Source organism: Xyrauchen texanus, chromosome 28 (genome assembly GCF_025860055.1).
Source record: "Xyrauchen texanus isolate HMW12.3.18 chromosome 28, RBS_HiC_50CHRs, whole genome shotgun sequence".
NCBI lineage: Eukaryota > Metazoa > Chordata > Actinopteri > Cypriniformes > Catostomidae > Xyrauchen > Xyrauchen texanus.
The window spans coordinates 23988034-24011842 of record NC_068303.1 but is presented as its reverse complement, the minus strand read 5'-3'; the positions used below and the strand labels follow the sequence as shown (position 1 = coordinate 24011842).

General features: G+C 37.9%; 1 protein-coding gene across 1 annotated transcript in view; it reads right to left on the bottom strand.

Annotated features, from left to right (window-relative positions):
• Positions 1 to 240: 240 nt before the first annotated feature.
• LOC127621695 (nesprin-2-like) overlaps positions 241 to 23809 on the bottom strand; it is a 126606-nt gene continuing 103037 nt past the window's right edge. Inside the window, 17 exon segments of the mRNA XM_052095418.1 lie at positions 241 to 449; positions 1615 to 1663; positions 4179 to 4370; positions 4766 to 4894; positions 5009 to 5209; positions 6640 to 6842; positions 7109 to 7229; positions 7410 to 7525; positions 9019 to 9241; positions 11151 to 11354; positions 11473 to 11610; positions 11796 to 11978; positions 13005 to 13155; positions 13332 to 13519; positions 15236 to 15398; positions 18206 to 18372; positions 19920 to 20081. Of these exon segments, the coding sequence (XP_051951378.1) occupies positions 244 to 449; positions 1615 to 1663; positions 4179 to 4370; positions 4766 to 4894; positions 5009 to 5209; positions 6640 to 6842; positions 7109 to 7229; positions 7410 to 7525; positions 9019 to 9241; positions 11151 to 11354; positions 11473 to 11610; positions 11796 to 11978; positions 13005 to 13155; positions 13332 to 13519; positions 15236 to 15398; positions 18206 to 18372; positions 19920 to 20081 (2796 nt within the window). The 3' untranslated portion in view covers positions 241 to 243.

The following is a 23809-nucleotide window of genomic DNA, read 5'->3' as shown; positions in this document are numbered from 1 at the left end:
TTACAGCATCATGACATAAGAAAAAGGGACCAAAAGAGTTTGGATTACATCCAACTCGTATCATTCAAACAATAAAGATTTCTCAGTAGTATGGCTCTCAATGGGGAATAAATAGAATAAAATTAATTATATAAATACAGCTGTTAAAAATATTGTTTGGACAAAAATGAGGCACTCCACCAGACTTTCGATACATGAGAACGGGTCTTCTGATTGATCAATGTGTCAGCAGTTAAAGGTGGTTCATGTGGGGGGAGGACCGTTGGTGTAGTGCAACATGGGGTGGAAAGAGCGGGCAAAATTGTTGGAAAGGGTGCAGCTGTAGTCCTCTTCGGAAAGAGGAACCAGGCAGGCCAGCACTAGCAGCAGGATGAAGAGGAGATGGAGGGGGAAAGCAGCTCGGATTACCCGATAAAAGAAAGAGCGTTGAGGTGACTGGTCACGCGTCCCTGACCTGAAACAATGCAGAAAATCAGAGGCTTGCTTTAATGCCGCTCTCTTTTATCAAACCACATCACCTTCAAAACATAATGAGCATTGTGTATACAGTGGCCCCAAAATGTATTTTGACACTTAAGCAGCACTTTAAAGTGTAAGAATAAACTACACTCACTGAGCACTTTATAAGAAACACTATGGTCTTAATAAATTGCCTGACGTGGTCTTCTGCTTTTGTAGCCCATCTGTCTCAAGGTTCGACGTGTTGTGCATTCTGAGTGTTTATCAGAGTTACTGGAACCTTTCTATCAGCTCAAACCAGTCTGGCCATTCTCTGTTGACCTCTCTCATCAACAAGGCATTTCTGTCTGCTGAACTGCCACTCACTGGATGTTTTTGTTTTTGGCATCATTCATAGTGAACTCTAGAGACTGTTGAGTGTGAAAATCCCAGGAGATCAGCAGTTACAGAAATACTCAAACCAGTCCTTATGGCACCGACAATAATGCCACGGTTCAAATCACTGGGATAAAAAAATTTCCCCCAATCTGATGGTTGATGTGAACATTAACTGAAGCTCCTGACTCGTATCTGCTTGATTTTATGCACTGCAGCCACAAGATTGGCTAATTAGATAATCACATGAATAAGTAGGTGTACAGGTGTTCCTAATAAAGTGCTCAGTGAGTGTATCTGCATTATATAGCAAAATATCAAATCAAGTGCCATTTATTTTAACAACTTTTCAAGCAAAACTTCTCAAAAAGAAGTTTGTTAGGTTTCAAATGATGATTGTGTGTATGTATATATATATATATATATGTATATATATATATATATATATATATATATATATATATATATATATATATATATATATATATATATACACACACACACACACACACACACACACACACAAAATACTTTTTGTCTTAATATTGAACAATACAGTGCAAGACATTTTCCCACAAAAATAGCTTAAAAATGAAAGTTCAGGCAGGTGTATGCAGGCGTCACTTGACTTGATATTTTGTTATGGTCTTTATATTTGTTGGGGCCACTGAATGGGTGTGCTTTCCTCCTTTTTCCTAAAAATATGGCACTATTATTATTCAATAAACTGTAACTAGGCTAAAATGAAAATGGTTAATGTGTAGGCAGCTGTTAATCTGTACCTTGAGCATGAGGATTTCCTCTCTCCTGTTGCATCTGCTGTAGGCTCCTGCAAAGCACAGAATGTAGATGAGATCAGCGTCAGCACTGCACCAGAAATGAGCATTACTCACACCAGGTCCTATCTCTTTATATTAAGAGCTAATAAAATTCTGTTATCTTCTTTTCCCATTCTTTACAGTATGACTGAGCATTATCTGCTGTATCTTAGACCTTACAGTAAGAGATTCCTCTATTCTCCCATTATCAGTTTCAGCTGTGAAACTGTGGTGAGGAGTGAACAGTTACACGGTGGTTTATTTCATTATATTTGTTTGTGCTAAATGGAGAGATCAGAGCTGCTTTGCTGTTGTCATGACACGGAGTATGATCTTGATTTCTGTTGGCTACACACTATAAATGATTATGCAAGGATGGCAAGACCCATAAATTGCATAGAATCACAATGTAGTATGCAAACAAATGCAAGGAAAAAATACCAATTTCAAGTCAGTATGCAAATATTATGAAGGCACCATTGTTGTAGGTTACCTTTTTAATGCTGAACATTTTATCAATGTAAAGTCAAAAGGAGATTTGGTAACACCTAATAATAAGGTTCCACCTTAGTTGTGAACTAACAATAAACAATACTTTTACAGCATTTATTCATTTTGGTTAATGTGAATTTCAACATATACCAATAAATTGAACTTCTTTTAAATCAAAAGATGTATTTGTTAACATTAGTTAATGCACTATGAACTAACAATGAACAATTGTATTTTTATTAACTAACATTTATAAATGCTTTAAAAATATATTGTTTGTTTATAATGCCTAATTTATGAACTACTGTCAATGTATGGAACCTTATTGTAAAGTGTTGTTGGATATTTCAAAATGTAATAATACTTCTTTCAATACTTCTAATTCAAATATTAAAGGAATAGTTCAACCAAAATTGTAAATTCTCTCATCATTCACTTATCCTGATGCTATCCCAGATGTGTATGACTGTCTTTCTTCAGCAGAACACAAATTAAGATTTTTAGAAGACAGCTTTCCGTCGGGTCCTTATCATAGAAGTAAATGGGTGCCAGAACTTTGACGGTCTAAAAGTCATATTTAGGCGGCATAAAATAATCCACACCACTCCAGTTAATCAGTGATGGTCATCTGAAGCAAATTGATAAGTTTGTGTAAAAAATAAATTGATATTTAAAATGTTATTAACTTTTAAAAAGCACTTCCTGCCAGCAGCTAGAGCGAAGCGTGTCACAAGCGTGTCGGCGAGTTCATGTGAGAATTCAGAAGCGGTGCTTATTTACAACAGAAGAATGAACGTGAGATTTTGGCCATTTCAAACTCTATCAGAGACCTGGACGGTAGTGGCGCTTTAAAGTTTAAAAACGTATTAATTATCGACTTGATTCTTACATAAACCTATCCATTTGCTTCAGAATTCATTGATCGAATAGTCTTGCATAGATTACTTTTATGCCGCCTAAATATGCCTTTTGGACTGTCAATGTGCTGGCACCCATGTACTTCTATTATAAGGACCTGACAGAGATCTGTTTGCTTCTAAAAATCTTCATTTGTGTTCTGCTGAAGAAAGATAGTTACACACATCTGGGATGTCATCAGGATAAGTGAATGAGAGAATTTTCATTTTTGGATGAATTATCCCTTATAGTTGTTTTGACTGAATAACAGAAGTTTTAAAATATTTGTTTGAGGAATATCAATACAGTGCTTCCTTTGCAAGCGCTATAAAAAGTGTGTTATCTGCTCATATTATTTTGCTGTAAAGGAATATAAAAATTTACATATATATGGTCTGAATGAATTTGCATGGAAAAGATAAATGCCTTGGAGGTCATAAAACCTTTATGGTTCTAATAAAATTAAAACATTTGCTGTACTTTTAAAAAAAAAAAAAATTATTCACAGCAACCCATGTTGGCAGCCTAATATGCAGAGTCAACTATAATTAAGCCATTTGTAGGCTTCCTGTAAATTCATTCAAAAAGTGCAAAAATTGAGGCTCCAACGTGCAACCAAAACATTAGTGTTTGTTTGAGCATCCCAACCAGCCTCACATAGCAAAATTAGCTCAACAAACAGAGCACTACAGCCTGGTGTTTCCAGAAGGAAAAATCCCATTCATTTTCTCCATAGGCGAATTTATATTTTACAATAACTTATAAACATTTAAAGAGCTCGGAGGTTGTGTCCTGAAGGTCATGCACCTTTGTCTTTTTGTCCAATTTTCAAACACTATTTTGCTTCAAATAAAAGTTGGTAATGTTGCGATTCCATTCGGAACTGGATGTTTTTTTTATGGCTTAAAACTCTTATGCAGGATTTTATAAAATCCCTATGGAGAAAAAATTGTGGGAAAAAGTGGGCAGGCACTGTTGTGCTCCATAACATGGGTTTAGGGCAGGGATAACTGTGTCTAACCAATGGAAGACAGGGGGTGTGTTCAGGAAACCTGTTTAAAAATGATATTTTTTGCCATTCATTGTGAAGCTAGTGGCAAAGGAATGACACACTTCACCTTTTCAGAATGCTCTTACCAATTGCTCCTGAATAGTATGGAGATCCTGGTTGACCTGACATGACAGCAGACGTAGTTTGCTTCCGATGACATGGAGTTTTTCCCTTGATTCATTAGTGTCCTCGCACCCAGTTTCCGGGAGCAGTTCGGAGGCGATCTCCTGCAGGGAGCCCACCTGCTTTTGTCTTCCCTGCAGCTCCTCAGCCAGAACCTGCCACCAGGGGGAGCAAAACATTTGACAAAAGTATTCCTCTGCAGGGATTACACAACTGCAATGGACAACCTCTAGTGCTTAAAAGAACGACAACAGTCTGGTTCCGGAGATAAAAATCTGGTCCATGTTATTTCAACCATATTTTTAGAAAACCAGGTTTAATAGTGCAATTCGTGCTTAATAACTACACTACCCATGATCCTTCACAGAAAGTTACATCAATCAGAACATCGCAACCAACAGTCTCTAAAACTACTTGTATATTTGTATATATCTGAAAATTTTGCAATATAAACTCAAATTGAAATTAAAACTCAATTTCTGAGTTTAAGGCACCAAATAAGATTTTTTTTTTTTAAGAAACAACTGTCAGAGGGTTCTCTCTAATTCACCTTCAGTGTGTTCCTGTGTTCCTGTAACATGGAGAGCTGCACAGAAGGGTTGTGTATGTTCACCGTGTAGCGTCTGCTCTCTGCATGGGCCAGCCAAAGCAGTAGAGAGTGCACCATCTCATGAAACTCCTAAATGAAGACAAACGTCAAAGATCAGGGGTAAAAAAAATATATATACCTTCAATCTGGAATAAGTCACTTTCCAACCACATTTTTTATAAATCTGTTACAAAGCTCTCTCACTTGACAACGTTCTAGGGTATTGCGTAGACTCCCCTCCCATTCCTCTAGGCCTGCACAAGCCTCTGTCCAGCGGCGATTCATGCTGTGCAGATCTTCCTTAAGCTCCTGAGCTCCTAAACCAGCCTCTTCCTGTAGCTCTCGCCCACCCAAATTCAGAGACAGCATCATGGTCTTATAGTGAGCAAATGCCTTCTGCATTTCCTGTGTAATGTGGAAATACAGAAGAGTCTGAAACTTGAACTTAAACTTTAGTCTTTAAGTTTAAATAAAAAAAATATTACAATAAAGATATCCTTTTTATGTCCCTGCATTTATAATCTGCTTAATGCATCTTCAATAATTAAGCCATTAAGTATGAAAGCCTGCAGTGGAGTGCCTGCAACCTATTTATCCATGATTTTGTTACAAAATAATACAAATATATAAGGACACAAACTCGCATTAAACCATAATTTTATTAAGCAACTTCATTAAGTGCCATCCTTCTGCTAAAAGATATATTCCCTGGCATAACAGAACGATAGCAACAATCTGCTATTGGTGCTGGGCAGTGATACAGTGAACAGGTGTTTTGTTTCATAGCAGTTAATGTATAATGGATTTAAACAAGTCTGGAATGCTGTATTCACCAATCAGCATGCAGGATTGTAACTATCCATTTATGTTTAATATCAAATATTAGAGGTTGACCAATATATCGGTTTTATCGATTAGTTGGTAAACTGATAAACTTTAAAAAAAAAAAAAAAAAAAAACAAAACATGTATTTATCGTTTTATTTCTCCATGTTCCTTTGTGGCCAAAACCCATAATCTGGTAAATATATAATTTACAAAAAGATGAATTTGGTGAATATGTAAATATAAAGCATTGTAACAGAGCCAAGACTGTCACCATCACTGTTTATGGACTAATTCATGATTATTAATGCAAAATGTTATATATTAAAAAAAAAGACACATGACTATTAACTAGCGATCACTGATGATCTACTGTTTAATGAATTACTGCTCATACAGCATTTATCAGCCCATCTGACAAAGTTCACTTTATTGTGATTCTATTGTAATGCATTGTCAAGTAGATGGTTGTTAAGAGTGTATGTTTTGTTTTCCTTGTCTGTGGTTTCAGCTTACACAAAAACACATTTCAAAATAAGAAACCCCAGAGGATTTCAGGCTTGTTTATAATTAAAAGTCTCACGTTACGCACCAAATCTTATTTTTTTCTGGTTATTATTGGGATTTTGGTTGCACAATAAACACACATTTAGGATTTTACACATATTTTACTCTTGCAGCCTCTATGTCTGTGCCCGTCACTGTAAGACAAGACAATGACAATTTTTTTTAACATTCAATAAATACATTTTAAAAACTATCAGCCAATTAATCGGTTATCTGAAGTTTCCACCACCTTAGTTATCAGTATCTGCAAAATCCACTATAGGTTGAACTCTATTAAATATACATTTCTAGCACATAAACATAAGCAAAGTCCAATTAAAATGGCACATTAAAGTTTACAATGATTTTAAAGTTTTAATTTTATCATATAAATTCACTGATGATGTGAATGTGTGATTGGATGCTGATACAGTACAAAAAGACCTATACTGTTGTGATGCTCACTTTAAGCTGTTTGACTCTTGCTTCTAAGAATTCGAGACTGGCAGATGTCTCAGGCTTTTGCAGTCGATCCAGCTCAGGGGTAACTTGGTCCAGCCAGGAAGTGATTATGTTCAGGTCAGATGTCAGAAGCTGAGGGTCTCTAGTGCTGCACTGTTCTCTGCTCACAGCTTGTGCTTGTAGCAGCTCCCAGCGCTCGATTACTCCTGTTGAGAACATTGTGAAAATACATTCTTTAGTTTACATTTATGTGATAATCCATATATATATATCTACCTTACAATCCATCTACCTAAATATCTACCTAACCATTAATTTACCTAACCATCCATCTATCTTCCCATCTACCTACCCATCTTACTAACCATCCATCTGCATCATGGTGTGCACCAACTATTTGTTGTGTCTTGTTGTATGACCAGACTTAGTTCTTAGGGTTCTGTACTGCTGTGCACTGATAAAGTGTGTGTACCTGTCTGTTTGTCTGCAGTCTTGAGGCCAGTGAGGCCTTGTTCCTCCTGCTGGTCCTCATCATCCAGGATCATAGAAACTCTTTTCACACTCTTAATACTGCCACTGCACTCTGACATCAGCTGGACATGCAGAGTGCACGCACACACAAGCTCCATTAAAATCACAAGTAAATATATTTGAGAATCCACATGTTTATGCTTGCAGTCAATATAAAGGAAAAATGTAATATGCAAATTTAGACCTGTAATGAATGTGTTTATGAAAATGTTGGGAAAGTGTTGTTGAAATATTAGAAGGACCTGAAGGCATATACTCACATAGCCCAGCTTATAGGGAGTGCTGGTATGTGCAGGCGAAGACGTTTCCAGGTGGAGAGATTTCCTTGCAGGCATGTTTTGAAAGTGCCAGTTCTGTCCTGTGAATGTGTGAGGGAGAGAGAGAGATTAAACTAGATGCTCAGCATACAGACTTACAAAACCCTAACAATGCACCCTAGTCCCTACTTCATTTGGGCTGTGAGGGCAGAAATGCACACTATCAGAAGAATTTAATTTGCTTTTAAAAGTGTCATTATTTATCCACTTATCATGTTAATAAATAGTCTTATTTTAGTTTTTCATGACCTTTCTCTGTGCAGTCTCTTTTTTTTTTTTTTTGCTGCTGCGCCTTTAATAAAAGCCCCTATCGCACATGAAATGAATATTACCTCATTACCTTACCATGACTGGGCGGGCATACTTTTTTAAACTCAGTTCTCGTGCATGAGAATGTAAGCTGCACAGGGGTATGAGCAGGTGCATTGTGTCCAATACCCTCTACTCCACTTCCTGAAATCTGAAAATGCATGCCTCTAATCACAGAGCCACCCCACAGTGCCAAGGCTTTCAAGATAAGAGCACATAGCAAAGCAGGGTTAGGGAGGACACTTGTATTCTTTTGATTTAAGAGTGAGAGCTCTGAATTAAAAGGAAAAAATACCAGGCCTTTGATGATCCAGTAAGCCCGGTCTATTCATAAACATACCCACAGTGAAGTTGAAACAGGACAGGATGTGGAGAGAGAGAGAGAGAGAGAGAGAGAGAGAGAATAATGTGGAATATTAATGAGGAGGTGTGGGAAAGTGTGATTGGACAGATGTGAAAGCACCAAAATAAGGTAAATATAAGCTTTTGCATTCATGCCCATGTGTATGTAAAGGGACTAGAGCAGTCAAAATTAACACAATAACGCATGCGATTAATCTAATAGGTTTAACACATTACATTTTCTATGACCTCTCTGTCTAGTGGAAGAGAGGTGGAATGAGTATACTGGCAGTATGACACCCCTAGTCTCATGTAGCTACGCGTTGGACTATCAACTGTAAGTCGGGTTTCCTTTGTAGATTATTCTGGCCTAAAACTATAGGAAGAAGCTGTCTGACCAACACAAAGTGACCAACCACAGTTTGTGTTTTTATGTGACATTTAGGAGTGGGCAAATCTGAAATCTGATGTAAATCTGTGTAATAATTAACTCAATTAAATGAAACTCGACTTGAATATCTTTCAAAGATCTGACACCATGAACCTTGCAAACCATCAAGGCGAATCCAGCACTTAGTACTTCCTCAGAAGTGCTCATAAATTTGTTTCCTAGTGGACTAATAAAAATCTGTGGACCCAAAATCTTGGAAATGAACTAAGCCAAATCAAATGGGAGTTTACGATTTTGGGAAAGGTTTTGCCATTTTTGTGTGCAATATGCATCAGAATGTCCATAACGGTCTGTGGGCATGCCTTCTGGGACAGAGACTATGACAACCCAAACCAGCAGTCAAAGAAACTAGCCAGTGGAAAGGCCAGGAGCAAGCTGAGACTCATTAGGGTGCAGGGTTAGAGTTATCAAGATGGCAGTTTATTTATTTACCTGACAAGGCAGAGAAGAAATCAGCTTCCTCATCCTCATCATGTGACGAAGAACCGCCAACATCCCCAGTGTGGTCCCACTCCAGAGGGATGGAGTCCACGCTGACAGGGGTTTCACGGCCCGAGTGCTCATGAGGAGGGGACAGCAGGCACACGGAGGGCTGGGTGGTGGTGGGGCTTCCCAGCGTCTCTCTGGACTTCTCACTGTCCAATAGCTCTGGCTGCTCTCGCAACACATGTTAAAGAGAGACAGTAAAATACAACACTGTCATTAATACTGTTAAAATATGATTTTCTTTTCTAATTTAAAACTCAAAAATAAGAGTCAAGTACAATAACAAGTTTATATTTTTGGTACTCGCAGGCCTTTTGTGGCCTTTTTATCATTACTACAGTGCTGCAGGCCAATCAGAATTAACACACACATGATAAAGGCCTTGTTTCAAATGCCACACTAAGCCCTTGCAGTGCTCCTATGAGTCCCCACTTTGGTGATGATAAGCTACATTGTAGAGTAGTAGTCTGTTCTGGAGTACACAGTGAGAGCTCCCTTCAAAATCATAAAAAAATGACAAATGGCACCTCCTATGTTCTTGTGGACTTCACAGAACTCATAAGCGTGGGCCATCGAAAGAAGGGACTACAAATTAAATGCTTTTATTTCAGTCAGTTCTGAGCAGAGACTCTATTTTAACGTTTGAGTTCCAGCATTCCACAGCTCCTTCCAAATGGTAACCGGTTAGAGCGAAATACAAGAACGGTTCTTAATGAGAAGAATGGCTATATAACATAACGTCTTTTTAATACATGTATTCTATATATATATATATATATATATATATATATATATATATATATATATATATATATATATATATATCCTCCAAAAAATTTTAATATACATTTGGCCATATAAAATCAATTAATGGCCTTAATCTGTCTCTCCTTCACACACACTGAGTGGGCATGCTTTGGCTAAATGTCACCTTATACAGGCCAAATTATTTAAATTTTTGAAACATTGTTGTTCCCACAGACAGTGCATGCACTGACCATGTTCTTTTGAAGCCAGTTAAGTCCAGAATCTAATTTATATTGATTTAATAACCAACACTGTCATAAAACCGAAGGGAGCACATGCTCATTGTCCTTGGCACTATTAGATTATTACAGTTAAAGTGCCAAGAGCCAAGAGTGTGTGTTCCCTACTGTTTTATTTCTTATTATAGCCATATGAAACCGAATATTATCACAAAGTAAGGCCTAAATAAAACAATTTAAAAACTGTATGGATGATTTCATTTTAATTACAGAACTGCTTCTCAAACCCATTATTACATCATATCTAACAATACATTGAAGGCTTGGACACAACTTAGAACTTTCCTTGTATCGCGCATGCATGTTAAGTAATTATATAACGTTGTAAAAAAGGTCTTTAGAATTTCACAGTAAGCTACATCTGACAAAGTGCAATTATAGGCAAAAGAAATGTGTTATACAGCAGTTTCCTTTAGGATCAAAGCACATGCTTATGCTACTAAAAGGTAGAAGCCTAAAAAGAGAGAAGTGATCCAATTCAGAAAATATTCTGTGAAAAATCCTTTGGTCTTTGATTTCTTGAAAGAAATACCTAAATGAAAGTAGCCAATTATTAACTGGTTATTAACTGGTTACCAGCATTCAATAATAACATTTTCAATCTGAAACTATTAAAGGGACTTCCCATTTTCGGATACATTCTACAAAAAAGAATGTATCCGAATGTATCATTTTTTTGTTTTCGTTCCTTGAACCATTTTTAGTCCCTGATCGCAAGTAAGCAAGACTGCTAGTGAACAAAAACTCAACCATTTGGGAAAGGAACAAAATAAGGCAAAAAAAAGATATGAGAATGGCTGAACATTCAGAGAGGGGTAGTATTTCCTTGTCAAATGGTATATGAATGTGCATATCTCTTCTTTGTGTAACTGTGTTATGTCACAGTTTAAATTTAAGAAGAAATAAAGCACACAACTTGGTTTTTTTTTTTTTTAAAGGTCGCAAGCAAAATAAATTTGTCAACTTGCCACCTTTAGTTGACAAAAGTTGAATCTGGCATATAAGAGACAAAAAGTATGTGTAGTGGTGAGCTTCTAGTACCGGTCTGAGGCTGGTGAGGCGCTGGTGGAATCGGGCCACTCTGCAAAACACCTCCTGACAGTATGTATGCAGTTCCTCCAGCTCATCTTCAATCACAACAGCATCTTGAGGAGAGCTCTTCTGAATCAGACCCTCCCCAAACACTATCAAAGCATCAATCTTGTTGGTGTTCAGAGAGATCCCCTTCTTAAAACTCTGGAGGAGAGAAAGAGGGCTCAATTAGGTTCAATCCATTAAATTCAACTAAAATGTACATTTGACCTAGTCCAATCTCTCTGTGGAACTGCATGATTTACAGATCTTGTTGTCTAACCTTCAGCTGTTTCATCTTGTCTTGGAGGTCGCTCTCAGAGAAGTGCTCCACGTTGGTCAGTTGAAGGTCAATATCAGTCAGCCAGACGAGGAGACTCTCGCGGGTTCCCTCAAACTCTTCTCTCTGACTAGTGAAATGCTAAATGAGTAAGTGAAAGCGGTAGCGTCAGCACATGCGTGAAGAGAAGGCCAATAGGAAACAAAAGTAAGGAGAGGTTTGTAAAAATCATTATGCAAGATGTGATGCGAGTAGATTATACTACAGTGTGTTACATGCAAATACAAATGCTTTGATGCATACAAAGTGTCACTCAGTGTCATTACCCTGAGTCTGCGCAGTATGGCAGCCACTCTCCTCTGGAGCGCGTCCCAGCGCTGGTTACCTTGGTGCACCATAGCCCGGAGTCTACTGGCTGCATCGGTGCGGTTCTCTCGGGCCAGACGCCTGTACTGATTATTAATGATCTCCAGCTGGGTCAGACTCTCATGTACCTGCCTTTGAAAGGCCTAAAACAACAACGAAATTATAACAATCTATTTAAGAACCGCTGCTATATTCCATTGTTAAATTAAAGCTGGAGATTTCCATTATAGTCATAAATTACCCCTTGTAAATCGCTTTAGATTTCAAGCTCCACACAAAGAGAGCAAGAGTATATTTAACTTAAGAAAAACAGAAATATGCATATGTATCTTACATGCACAATATACTTGTGTATCTGAACATTACTACTATGGCCTGACAGATAAAAAAAAGTTTGTTTTATAAATGTACATCTTTTATCAAATTTTACATCTGTCTCCTTTTTGTCAACATCGTCAGATATTTATGAAAAAACAAACAAATCAGGCAATATCAAATTAAGCCTTCATCCTGAATGTCCACTTTCCACATTTCACCAACTATACATTCATCAAGGTCAGTCGTGAGTTTTATTCTACACCATATAACTGTAGTAACGCCACAGTTACTAAAATATTAGTAGAGTACAACCATGGTTAATTTTACACGGATCAAACATTCGCTCAACTACCCAACCTTCACCATGACCAAATCACTGCAAAGTAATAAACCTGTATATTAATTTTAATTTAATATTATAATTATTAGTAGTATTAAAGGAAATCATTCAAACTGGAGACAGGAAACAGGGTGGGAAATGTGGGACAAAAGGGGAAATCAAACCCGGGTTGTCCACGTAGAAAAAGCACATCCACAATGTACACACTACACAATTGCAAATACAACTTGGGGGTGCAGCTCATCAATTTCTGTTCTTCCACCAGACTATTGGAGTACACATAACTGCACTGTGTGGCAGGTTGTTGATTTTGTTGTCATTTATAGTTTTATGTGTCACAACCATGATTTGTCAACTCTGTTATCCAAATTGTAAAGAAACTGATTGGTATTTTTAAATAATTTTCCTAATTTAAAGTAGGTTCTCATATTATCAAGCAACACCAGAAACACTAAATGGCTACTGCATTTGTGATACATCTGTGATATACAAAATACAGTTACATTGTTACCTCATATTTCTTGAGCTCCTCTTTGGCCTCAGTGTACTGGACCTCTGATGAATTGGGTTCAGCAGCAGTGTGCTCAGCTACAATCAGACAGTTCTCAAATAAAGAGTAATCCTCCTGAAACTTACACCACAGCCTCCACGTCTCCTCAACCCTGCAGGAAGAGATGATTGTTTAAAAACAAACAGACAAACAAGTTTATTACATTTTTGCAGAAAACCTCTTTTTGTTCAGACTTCATCCCCATGAAGGGATGCAACAGAATGATTAAACATCAGTGAGCAGTGCTATTGTGATTGATTTTGGACCCATCTTGATTAACAGCCATACCTGAGCCTCCTCTCCAGGGACACAGAGCAGATATTTCTCCAGCGCTGGTCCAAGCTGTGTGTTGTCTGCAGAATGGATTCATTCTCTCCATCGCTGCTGCAGGCATCTTCATCATGGAGAAGAACTTCACAAAGGGTGAGCACAGATGCCACCCTCTCAGTGTGCTGCTCGATGTCATGCTGCAGGTCCTAAACATGCACACATGTCACTTTATCTAATTGGTATCCAATTGAAATTTAATGGAAAATGGTTTCCTTCAAATTATTCAAGAGGACCATATGAAATATCCTGAAACAGCAATTAAACAGTTTAACATTGTGGGTGAAATATATAAAAAGGGGATAATGAAGGGTATGAAATATATATGAATACTTTTTTTTTTTTTCCATTTCAACAAACAGACTGGCATTTCAGTTGATTGAACAGGGACCTTGAATTATATACACTCACTGAGCACTTTATAAGAAACTCTATGGTCCTAATAAAGTGCCTGATGTGGTATTATGCTTTTGTAGCCCATCTGTCTCAACAAGGTGTTTCAGTATGCAGAACTGCTGATCACTGGATGTTTTTGGTTTTTGGCACCATTCCGAGTACATTCTAGAGACTGTTGTGTGTGAAACTCCCAGCAGATCAACAGTTACAGAAATACTCAAACCAGCCTGTCTGGAACCAACAATCATGACACAGTCGAAATCACAGACATCATATTATGTCCCCAATCTAATGGTTCTGAAAATGAAATTAAGATCCAGACCAGTATCTGCATGATTTTATGTAATGCACTGCTGCCACACTATTGGCTGAATAGATTATTGCATGATAAGTAGGTGTACAGGTTTCCCTAATAATGTGCCCAGTGAGTGTATATTGATGAAATCACTGTATACAAACAAATGCTCTGCTTTGGCACTTCCAGGTTCTTTTGGCAGTCCAAAATATTAAAGCTTTACTCAATTTCTCTTCACATTTCACTCAAGTTGAAAATGCCCAAAAGTACTGTTTCCTTTAGATTGTTGGAGATTTGGGCTTTAAATTTCATCAGGATTGTTGGATTAGGAAAAACGCAATAAATTAATTACATATATTTCACAGATCACTGTAATTGTTATCATGTCTGCTCTAATACAGTGTTGGGTAAATTACTTAAAATTAGTAATCCACTACAAATTACAGGGAATATTTCACATACTCTACATAATATATTAGAAATAAGCATAGCCCTATAATATATTCAAAAGTAATTCAATTAGTTAAAAGTCAGTAACTGTAATCTGATTACATTAATTTAAAATGTAACGCATTAAAATGCTTTTCTGACTAAAACGTAATTAGATTACAGTAATTTATAACTGTGTAATTGGATTACACACAACACTGTTGTAATATGAAAACAGCAACTGCTGTTGGTAGATTTTAACGTGTCAAAGGAATCACACAAACTCTGATTGCAAACAGCTTTTTTAATTGCCAAAGTGCAACCACTGTGACAGATATGAGGCCAAATATGATCTAACGATGATCTTATATGAACAAGACCACCATGGAAGATCTAATGAGATGAAAAGAACCCCGTCTCTACCTCTACAGCGCATAGTGGAATATGGAAAAATATTTCACACTTTGCTTTAGAAGTGTGTTAAGCATGTGAGGATGTGTATTCATCAACCTGTTACATGTACACATAATCATATCGGGATATTTAACCACGTTTAAACTTGTTTTGCTGATAGTTCAGAAAGAACCTACATAATTTCTTTCATAGATATTCTTTATATTATCTTTTATTAACATTAACACACATTATTACATTATATACTGCTCAAAAGAACCCAGAAGAGTGGTGTCCAGGGGTATGACATGTGATGTACATAATATTTTTTTACATCTCTTGATATGCTGACCTGCTGTTCTGCCAGTTTCTTCTGGATCTCATCTCTATGGCAAACACTGTAGCGAATTGGTTTGGCCAGCTCTGCCTCAATGCGGTTGAGCCAAGAACGAAGGTTATTCATGTTCTTATCCAATTGCTGCACTGTCACAAGTGTCTCCGTCAGCTTTTTTACCCTGAGAGAGAGAGAGAGAGAGAGAGAGAGAGCCCTGACTAGTACCAAATAGAGTGACAATAGCTAGACTTAGCAAGTGTAGTTTGGCTGGAACCCTGTCAAAGTTCACCACTCTACATTTGGCACGAAAACACAGCTGGATGAAGGTCTGATAACTTCAGCTCAGAAGACACCAAAACACAGACAAAGGGTGTGTTAGTGTTTGGCCACATGAAGCTACCCATTGCATTGTTTCACTGAGTCTCTCAAATCGCCTGAGCAGCCACACCTGCAGATGGCCGACTGTGATTATAGCATGCCTGGGTACATAATGTCCCCTGGCCCATTGTGCCCCTGTTCATAAGAGCTAATGTGAGGTGACAGACCACAGCCCTCCACCACCCCCTCCTCCCAACTGTAATATATATATATATATATATATATATATATATATATATATATATATATATAGAGGGGCTAGGACAGGCTACAGAAGCCTGAACATGCCATATGGCATAGCCGAAGCCAACAAATCTAGTGCGGGCTACGTTAACTAACCCCATGCTTTCAGTATTAGCACCATCTGGCTGCTTAAGAGCACGTCAAAAAACACAGAACTGACCAAATACATGACAGCCTAGTGACGTCACAGACAAGAATGGAAAACTTTAAAATGCAGAATACTTTTCAGCTTATAATAGGTCTACTTTGTTCATGGCCATCACATGATTGATATACTTAATGTACAAATGTTTAATTGTCTGAACGATTACTTGACCGTATTCCAGCTGTGGTAACCTCAACTATGCAAGGCACTAAGTAAAACAACATGTATCAAATGTCGAAGGTATGAGTACCTGGAACACACAGGCTGAAGATTCGCATCTTATAACAGTACTTGGATTTAAAAATATATAAATAAATTATATATACACAAAATAGATATGAAAATGGATTTATTTATAAACAAATAGGGCGAGAGGGACAAGAGAATATAAAATAGGGGAGAGAGTGGTAAGCTGTGCAACTTTTCACTTTAAATAAATACAGTATATCAGGTACAAAACAAGTTAAGCTCAACCACATTTGTGGCATAATGTTGTTTAAAACAAAAATGATTTAGACACACCCCTGCTTTTCTTTTAAAAAGCCAAAATCTTGGTTGCAGTGTGGCACATTAAATGCAATTTAATGGGGCCCATTATTGAGGGTTTAAAGGCCGAAATATAAAGCTAGCAATTTTATCAGAGCACTTACATTAAATCTTCTGATAAAACTTGTGTATTATTTTAGCTGTATAGTTTAAATCATAGTTTTTACGGTCATTTTAGGGTTTTATGGTTTGCGGCGTTAAGAGCAGATACACTGAGCAAGCAATTTTTTTTCTAATTCACGGATTAGTTCACCAAGCTTGACCTTTGGTTCGCAGCGGCGTGCAAAATGTATTCGCATGAGCTTATGTTTCTGGTCTCCCGCGTTCAGATACGTTTGAATGGGAGTGAATGTAGTGTGAAGTGCAGTGTGACCGCCCCTTTACATCGTCATTGCAATGAAGTTGTAAAATTGGCTAGAACTTTACACAGAAAAGGTTAACGAGCGATTTTGTCACACTTAAATCATTGTAACATGTATATTGTCTTGTCGCTATACTTTTGAAAATGTATTTTGACGTTTACAGATCACTTCCATTGTAGAGCCTCACTGTAACCCAGATATTTCCTTTTTTAAAGAAAAGGATGGAAAAGTCTAAAGTAATTTTTGTGGTAATCAACATACTGCCACAAATGCTGTCGATTGAGCTGAGCTAGTTTTGAACCCGGAATAATCCTTTAAATTGTCCTCTTAGCAAGGAGATGGTAAAAGATGATAGTAAAACTGACTCCAATTTTTCAGGATATCTGCCATTAACTGAAATTAACAGCAGGAGTCTAAAATATAATAATACCAGCTAACATTTAATAATTATGTATATGGTAGGGTAAAGGTTATCATGACAAGGCATTAAAGTTGAATCATTTTTTATTTACATTTCTAATAAAAATGACCATAAATATGTAAATAATAATAAATGATGTGCAAACCCATTCCACAGTCTTATTTTGCTGCACATTTTCATAAATCAGCAAGAAAAAGGTTGAATATTCAGAAATATATTTTAATGCTAATAGTATTTGTTATACTAGTAAATGTTGCCTCAAAGTGTAAGAACTATAAGGATTAGTTGACACAGCTTAGCCAAAAGCAGCTTATACACTTTACCCCACAGCTACCATTCCACATGAAAATAAAAATGTGTATCCCTTTTCATATGTGCATCTCTCAATCACAGGCATGATATCTGGATATATGACATGACTTTTTGTCTAGAAAGCACTTCTTTCCACAGCAGATAACTTTCTGAATTGCATGCTTGCACTCTGTTAATTGCAACGGTTTCATATGCAAAAATTAAGCACTTTTTGTAAATCACTCTGTGTAGAAGCATCTGTTAATTTCTCCAATGGAAATGTAGTCTAATCACAGGCTTTGTTATCAATAAATGGATCTGAAACAATGAATGAATCCTGAATGATATCGTGAATGAAAACCAGAAATGATGCAGGAAAAGATCTTTGATCACTCAAGATACAAACGATCAGCCATTAATCAGGAGGATACAGCACAACTAAAGCAAACACTAGGTAAAAAAGAAGAAAATCTTGAAACTAACAAATAATGTCTTAAAAAATTTTTGGGGCAATACTTCCTCAACCTTCTTTCCATACAGACCAGATATGCTCATTTATCAGTAATAATCCTGCACATGTCCTGTCCTTATTTTATGCTCACCTGGCTTCAATGTGGTCGAACAGGTGCTGCCAGCGGTCGTTGACATCACGTAAGGCCCCGCGGATCTCTGCCTCTTTAGTTTTATCACTGGCCAATAAGAGCTGCTCACCCAGATGCTTGAGGTGGCTCTTGTTCTCGCTGAAGAGGTTAATCTCCTCCATGCAATCCTGAAGAGAGAAAGGTGCACAATAAGGAGCAGTATATCCTGGCAGGGCCTCTCATGTGTTTTTCTCATTAACACATTGAGCCCAAACAAAACCACCTAACTGCACTTTGTCTCTGGATGGATCTGACAGCTGTCCAAACCATGTCCTTTCTCTCTTCCCTCTTTAAAAACGGAGCACTTTTCAAGACAAAAATCTCCTCCATTTGTATTAGGGAGGAACAATTATTTACATAGACCTTTTCAAAATACTTTTCATTTTTCCTTTCTCTGGCCTTTAATACTTCCTCTACTGTTTTAGAGGGTTCACCTATTTTGTTTAGTCTGGCTCACTTTGATCAGCAGGTCTCTAGTTGTCGCCAGTAACGATGTCGTTGAGAGATAATGTCCCTCCTTCTGGTGCGTGTGATCATTAGTGACGTGGCCAAAAACTGTAAACTATGTGCTAATGACTGCAGTGTTTGACTGGTGAGAGAAACTGCATATACGAGGCCATTGTTGAAGAACAAAGAGGTAAACAAATGAACAAGCAGTTATGCAGTACAGCTCTCTGCCCTCAATTCTATAGTACATACTGTACAGTAAAATAGATTAGAGCTAATCTCTATTAGTGCGTTTTGAGAAGGAATTCCTGTGAACTCGTTGAAAGTGACATACAATATGTCTAGGAGAATGGAAACTACCGTTATTACAGAAATAACTTTTTTAGAATATGTAAACATTTGAGTAAAAGGCCAGATTTCATGCCATCCATTAAAGCACACAGGATGCTTTTGGGAACTTTTTAAGATCATGCTGGGATGATGTGGATAATCGGGTTTTGCAAAAACTTGGGAGTCCATGCATGCTGGAATGCATGCTGTCATTGAAGCAAAAAGGGGACAATTATGGTAAATATTGTGCAAATAGTTCAAATGAAGCCTTAGTTCAATGAAAAATCTGTGGGGCCTCCCTTGGGAACTTTTAAGCATGCTGCTCATTTAAAATGTCTTTAATCCTTCATAGATACTCACAATACCATATACCAATATCCCATATTACTGACCTACTTAAGCTCCTTAACGTACAAGAATAAACTCGCTATGACAAAGGCACATATAAGCAGAGCAATATGATGTCTTTGTCTGAAACCTACCTTACATTTTTAACTGGGCATTATGTAACCACAAAAAACAAACACTCATATCCAAGTAAATGTATCTGTGCTGATGTATTAAAGGAATATTCTGTGTTAAAAATAAATTAAGCCAATTTTTGGAGTTTAAAAAGACAAAAATATAATTATTTTGTTAAAACTTGTTTATTACAGGGTTTATGGTAGCATTGTAAATAGCTGTCCACACAGAAAAGGTTAGTAAGTGATTTTTATCACACTGTAATCATGTAAACATGCATATTGTTTAGGTCTAGTGGCTATACTTTTGTCTTGTGGCTATAGTAATCAACATTATGCCACAAATACTGTCAATTGAGCTCAACTTGTATTAAACTCAGAATTTTCCTTTGACAAATAGCAATGACATCCTGGTCTGTTTAACTGTTCCACTGTACCTTTTTAAGTTTCTCCACCATTTCCTCAATACTAAGGTTTTCGCCTTGGTGAGCCACCTTTTTCTCCATCTGTGTCAGCCAATCACAGAGCTCCTTGTTCTTATCGTTGAAAATGATCCAGGCGTTCAGGCGATCTGCTATCTCTTGTTTGCGAAGTGACACCTACACCCAAGAAATAGAGGAGAGGGTTAAAATGCAACTCAGTATGACAGAAACATTGACAAATAATAGTTGTGTTACTGAACAATTTAATTTCAGGAATGTTTAAAGGCTCTAATTGTTTGACCTGGATTTTAAAGGTGGTGTTTCATTTTATGTTAAAATACTTTCTCCTATTAATATGCAGATACAACAATAAGTAAGCCAATAGTAGGTTGTTGATTCCTCCAAAAAGTGAAAACATTGAGGCTCTTTCAAAACATTGCTGTTTATTTAGGCTTGCTAACTAGTCTGACACAGCCTCTTTGGCTCAACCAATGCATGAATACCTGTTTGGCCAACCAATTGCAGTGCAGGGGAGTGTTCAGAAAACCTGTAATTAGTGGTGCTTGCAAAGCATCACTATTGTAATCTCACATACTTATTAGTGGTGCTTGCAAAGCATCACTATTGTAATCTCACATACTTATTTTTATTTTTCTTTTTAGTGGTGCTTGCAAAGCATCACTATTGTAATCTCACATACTTATTTTTATTTTTCTTTTTAGTGGTGCTTGCAAAGCATCACTATTGTAATCTCACATACTTATTTTTATTTTTCTTTTTTTTTTATTATTATTCTATCTCCGTACAAAACTTCGGCACCTAACTCGTCCCAAGCACCGCTTGGCGTAGACCCACTAATGAGGTGTCAAATCGAACGGCCTATTGAGGACACGTGTGCTATGACTTTTATAAGCTTATCGGGGTACGGTAATTGCCCCAGGGGCAAAAAAGCGGCCTAAAAATCCCATAGACTTAACATTGCGACAAACTTTGACGCTCACAGCTCCGAGCTGAGGATTTCGCGAGAAACGCAGTGATTTGCCATATTTGAAGAGGCTGGCAGGCTCTGTAAGAGCATACCTCAAAATGGGGTAAAAGTTGCACCCCTGGGGGCAGGAGCTGCCCAAAAATGCCCCAATTGACTTACAATGGTGTAGGACGGCCCATGAAATGAAATGGCATTGGGATTTGTATTCAACATAGCTCTGGATCACAGTGTCATAGAGACAATGGGGCGGGCTCATTTTACTCAGACGACCAATCAGTATCTCAGGATCATTTTGCATCTATCAAGCCACGCCCTAGCAACAATTTAGAGCACCTTAGCAACAAGTCCCATAGACTTCTAATGAAAGACATCAAAGGGATATCTCCGGATAGAAGTGTCATAGAAACACAAGGGTGGTCTCTGCTTCACTCGGGCAGCAAACAGCCAATCATGAATCACCTCAACACTTCCTAGCCCCTCCCTAGCAACCATTGTCGAGCACCTTAGCAACCAAAATCCATAGAGGATATCTTCCATTCTGAATGTCACAGAGGCATGGGAGTTGGTTTATATCATTCATACTGACAAGCAGCCTTTGGAGATTAATGATTGGCAGCTGCCAAGCCACTCCCTAGCAACTAAACAGAGTACCCTAGCAACCATTTAGCAGTAACTATATCTCTGCACCAGAAAATCAGAGAAACTTCTGGGTTGATTTATTTCAATCAGGATGGCAAGGAGACTTCATTAGTATCACTAAGGTAACTGCCTAGCAACCAGATGGGGTTACCCTAGCAACCGAGTAACAAATCACATATCTCTGCATCAGAAAAACGTAGAGACTTCCGGGTTGACTTATTTCAATCAGGATGGCAAGGACACTTGATTACTATCACTATGATTACTGCCTAGCAACCAGATGGGGTTACCCTAGCAACCGAAAGTAACAAATCACATATCTCTGCACCAGAAAATAGTACTGACTTCCGGGTTGATTTATTTCACTCAGGATGGCAAGGACACTTGATTACTATCACTATGGTAACTGCCTAGCAACCAGATGGGGTTACTCCTAGCAACCGAGAAACAAATCACATATCTCGCACCAGAAAAGAGTACAGACTTCCAGGTTGATTTATTTCAATCAGGATGGCAAGGAGACTTCATTAGTATCACTAAGGTAACTGCCTAGCAACCAGATGGGGTTACCCTAGCAACCGAGTAACAAATCACATATCTCTGCATCAGAAAAACGTAGAGACTTCCGGGTTGACTTATTTCAATCAGGATGGCAAGGACACTTGATTACTATCACTATGATTACTGCCTAGCAACCAGATGGGGTTACCCTAGCAACCGAAAGTAACAAATCACATATCTCTGCACCAGAAAATAGTACTGACTTCCGGGTTGATTTATTTCACTCAGGATGGCAAGGACACTTGATTACTATCACTATGGTAACTGCCTAGCAACCAGATGGGGTTACCCTAGCAACCGAGAAACAAATCACATATCTCGCACCAGAAAAGAGTACAGACTTCCAGGTTGATTTATTTCAACCAGGATGGCAAGGACACTTCATTAGTATCAATATGGTAACTGCCTAGCAACCACATGGGGTTACCCTAGCAACCGAAAGTAACAAATCACATATCTCTGCATCAGAAAACGTAGATACTTCTGGGTTGACTTATTTCAATCAGGATGGCAAGGACACTTGATTACTATCACTATGGTAACTGCCTAGCAACCAGATGGGGTTACCCTAGCAACCGAGTAACAAATCACATATCTCTGCACCAGAAAACAGTACTGACTTCCGGGTTGATTTATTTCACTCAGGATCGCAAGGACACTTGATTACTATCACTATGGTAACTGCCTAGCAACCAGATGGGGTTACCCTAGCAACCGAGAAACAAATCACATATCTCGCACCAGAAAAGAGTACAGACTTCCGGGTTGATTTATTTCAACCAGGATGGCAAGGACACTTCATTAGTATCAATATGGTAACTGCCTAGCAACCAGATGGGGTTACCCTAGCAACCGAGTAACAAATCACATATCTCTGCACCAGAAAACAGTAGTGACTTCCGGGTTGACTTATTTCACTCAGGATGGCAAGGAGACTTCATTAGTATCACTATGGTAACTGCCTAGCAACCATATGGGGTTACCCTAGCAACCGAAGTAACAAATCACATATCTCTGCATCACAAAAACGTAGAGACTTCCGGGTTGACTTATTTCAATCAGGATGGCAAGGAGACTTCATTAGTATCACTATGGTAACTGCCTAGCAACCAGATGGGGTTACCCTAGCAACCCACTAGCAAATCACATATCTCTTAATCACAATAACGTAGAGAGTTCCGGGTTGACTTATTTCAATCAGGATGGCAAGGAGACTTCATAAGTATCACTATGGTAACTGCCTAGCAACCAGATGGGGTTACCCTAGCAACCTAACTAACAAATAACATATCTCTGCATCACAAAAACGTAGAGACTTCCGGGTTGACTTATTTCACTCAGGATGGAAAGGAGCCATGTATTGTATTACCTTGGTAACTGCATAGCAACCACATGGGCTTACCCTAGCAACCGAGTAACAAATCACATATTTCTGCACCAGAAAATCATACAGACTTCTGGGTTGATTTATTCATGACCATAATTTTTGCTCTTTTCAAGTTACAACATGCTGTTTGATCTAGTTTTGCCACGGCAAGCACCACTCACATTTTCTTCAGGAAATGTCCCCATCTAGTTATTTTTATTTTTATTTTTATTTTATTATTCTATCTCCGTACAAAACTTCGGCACCTAACTCGTCCCAAGCACCGCTTGGCGTAGACCCACCTAATGAGGTGTCAAATCGAACGGCCTATTGAGGACACGTGTGCTATGA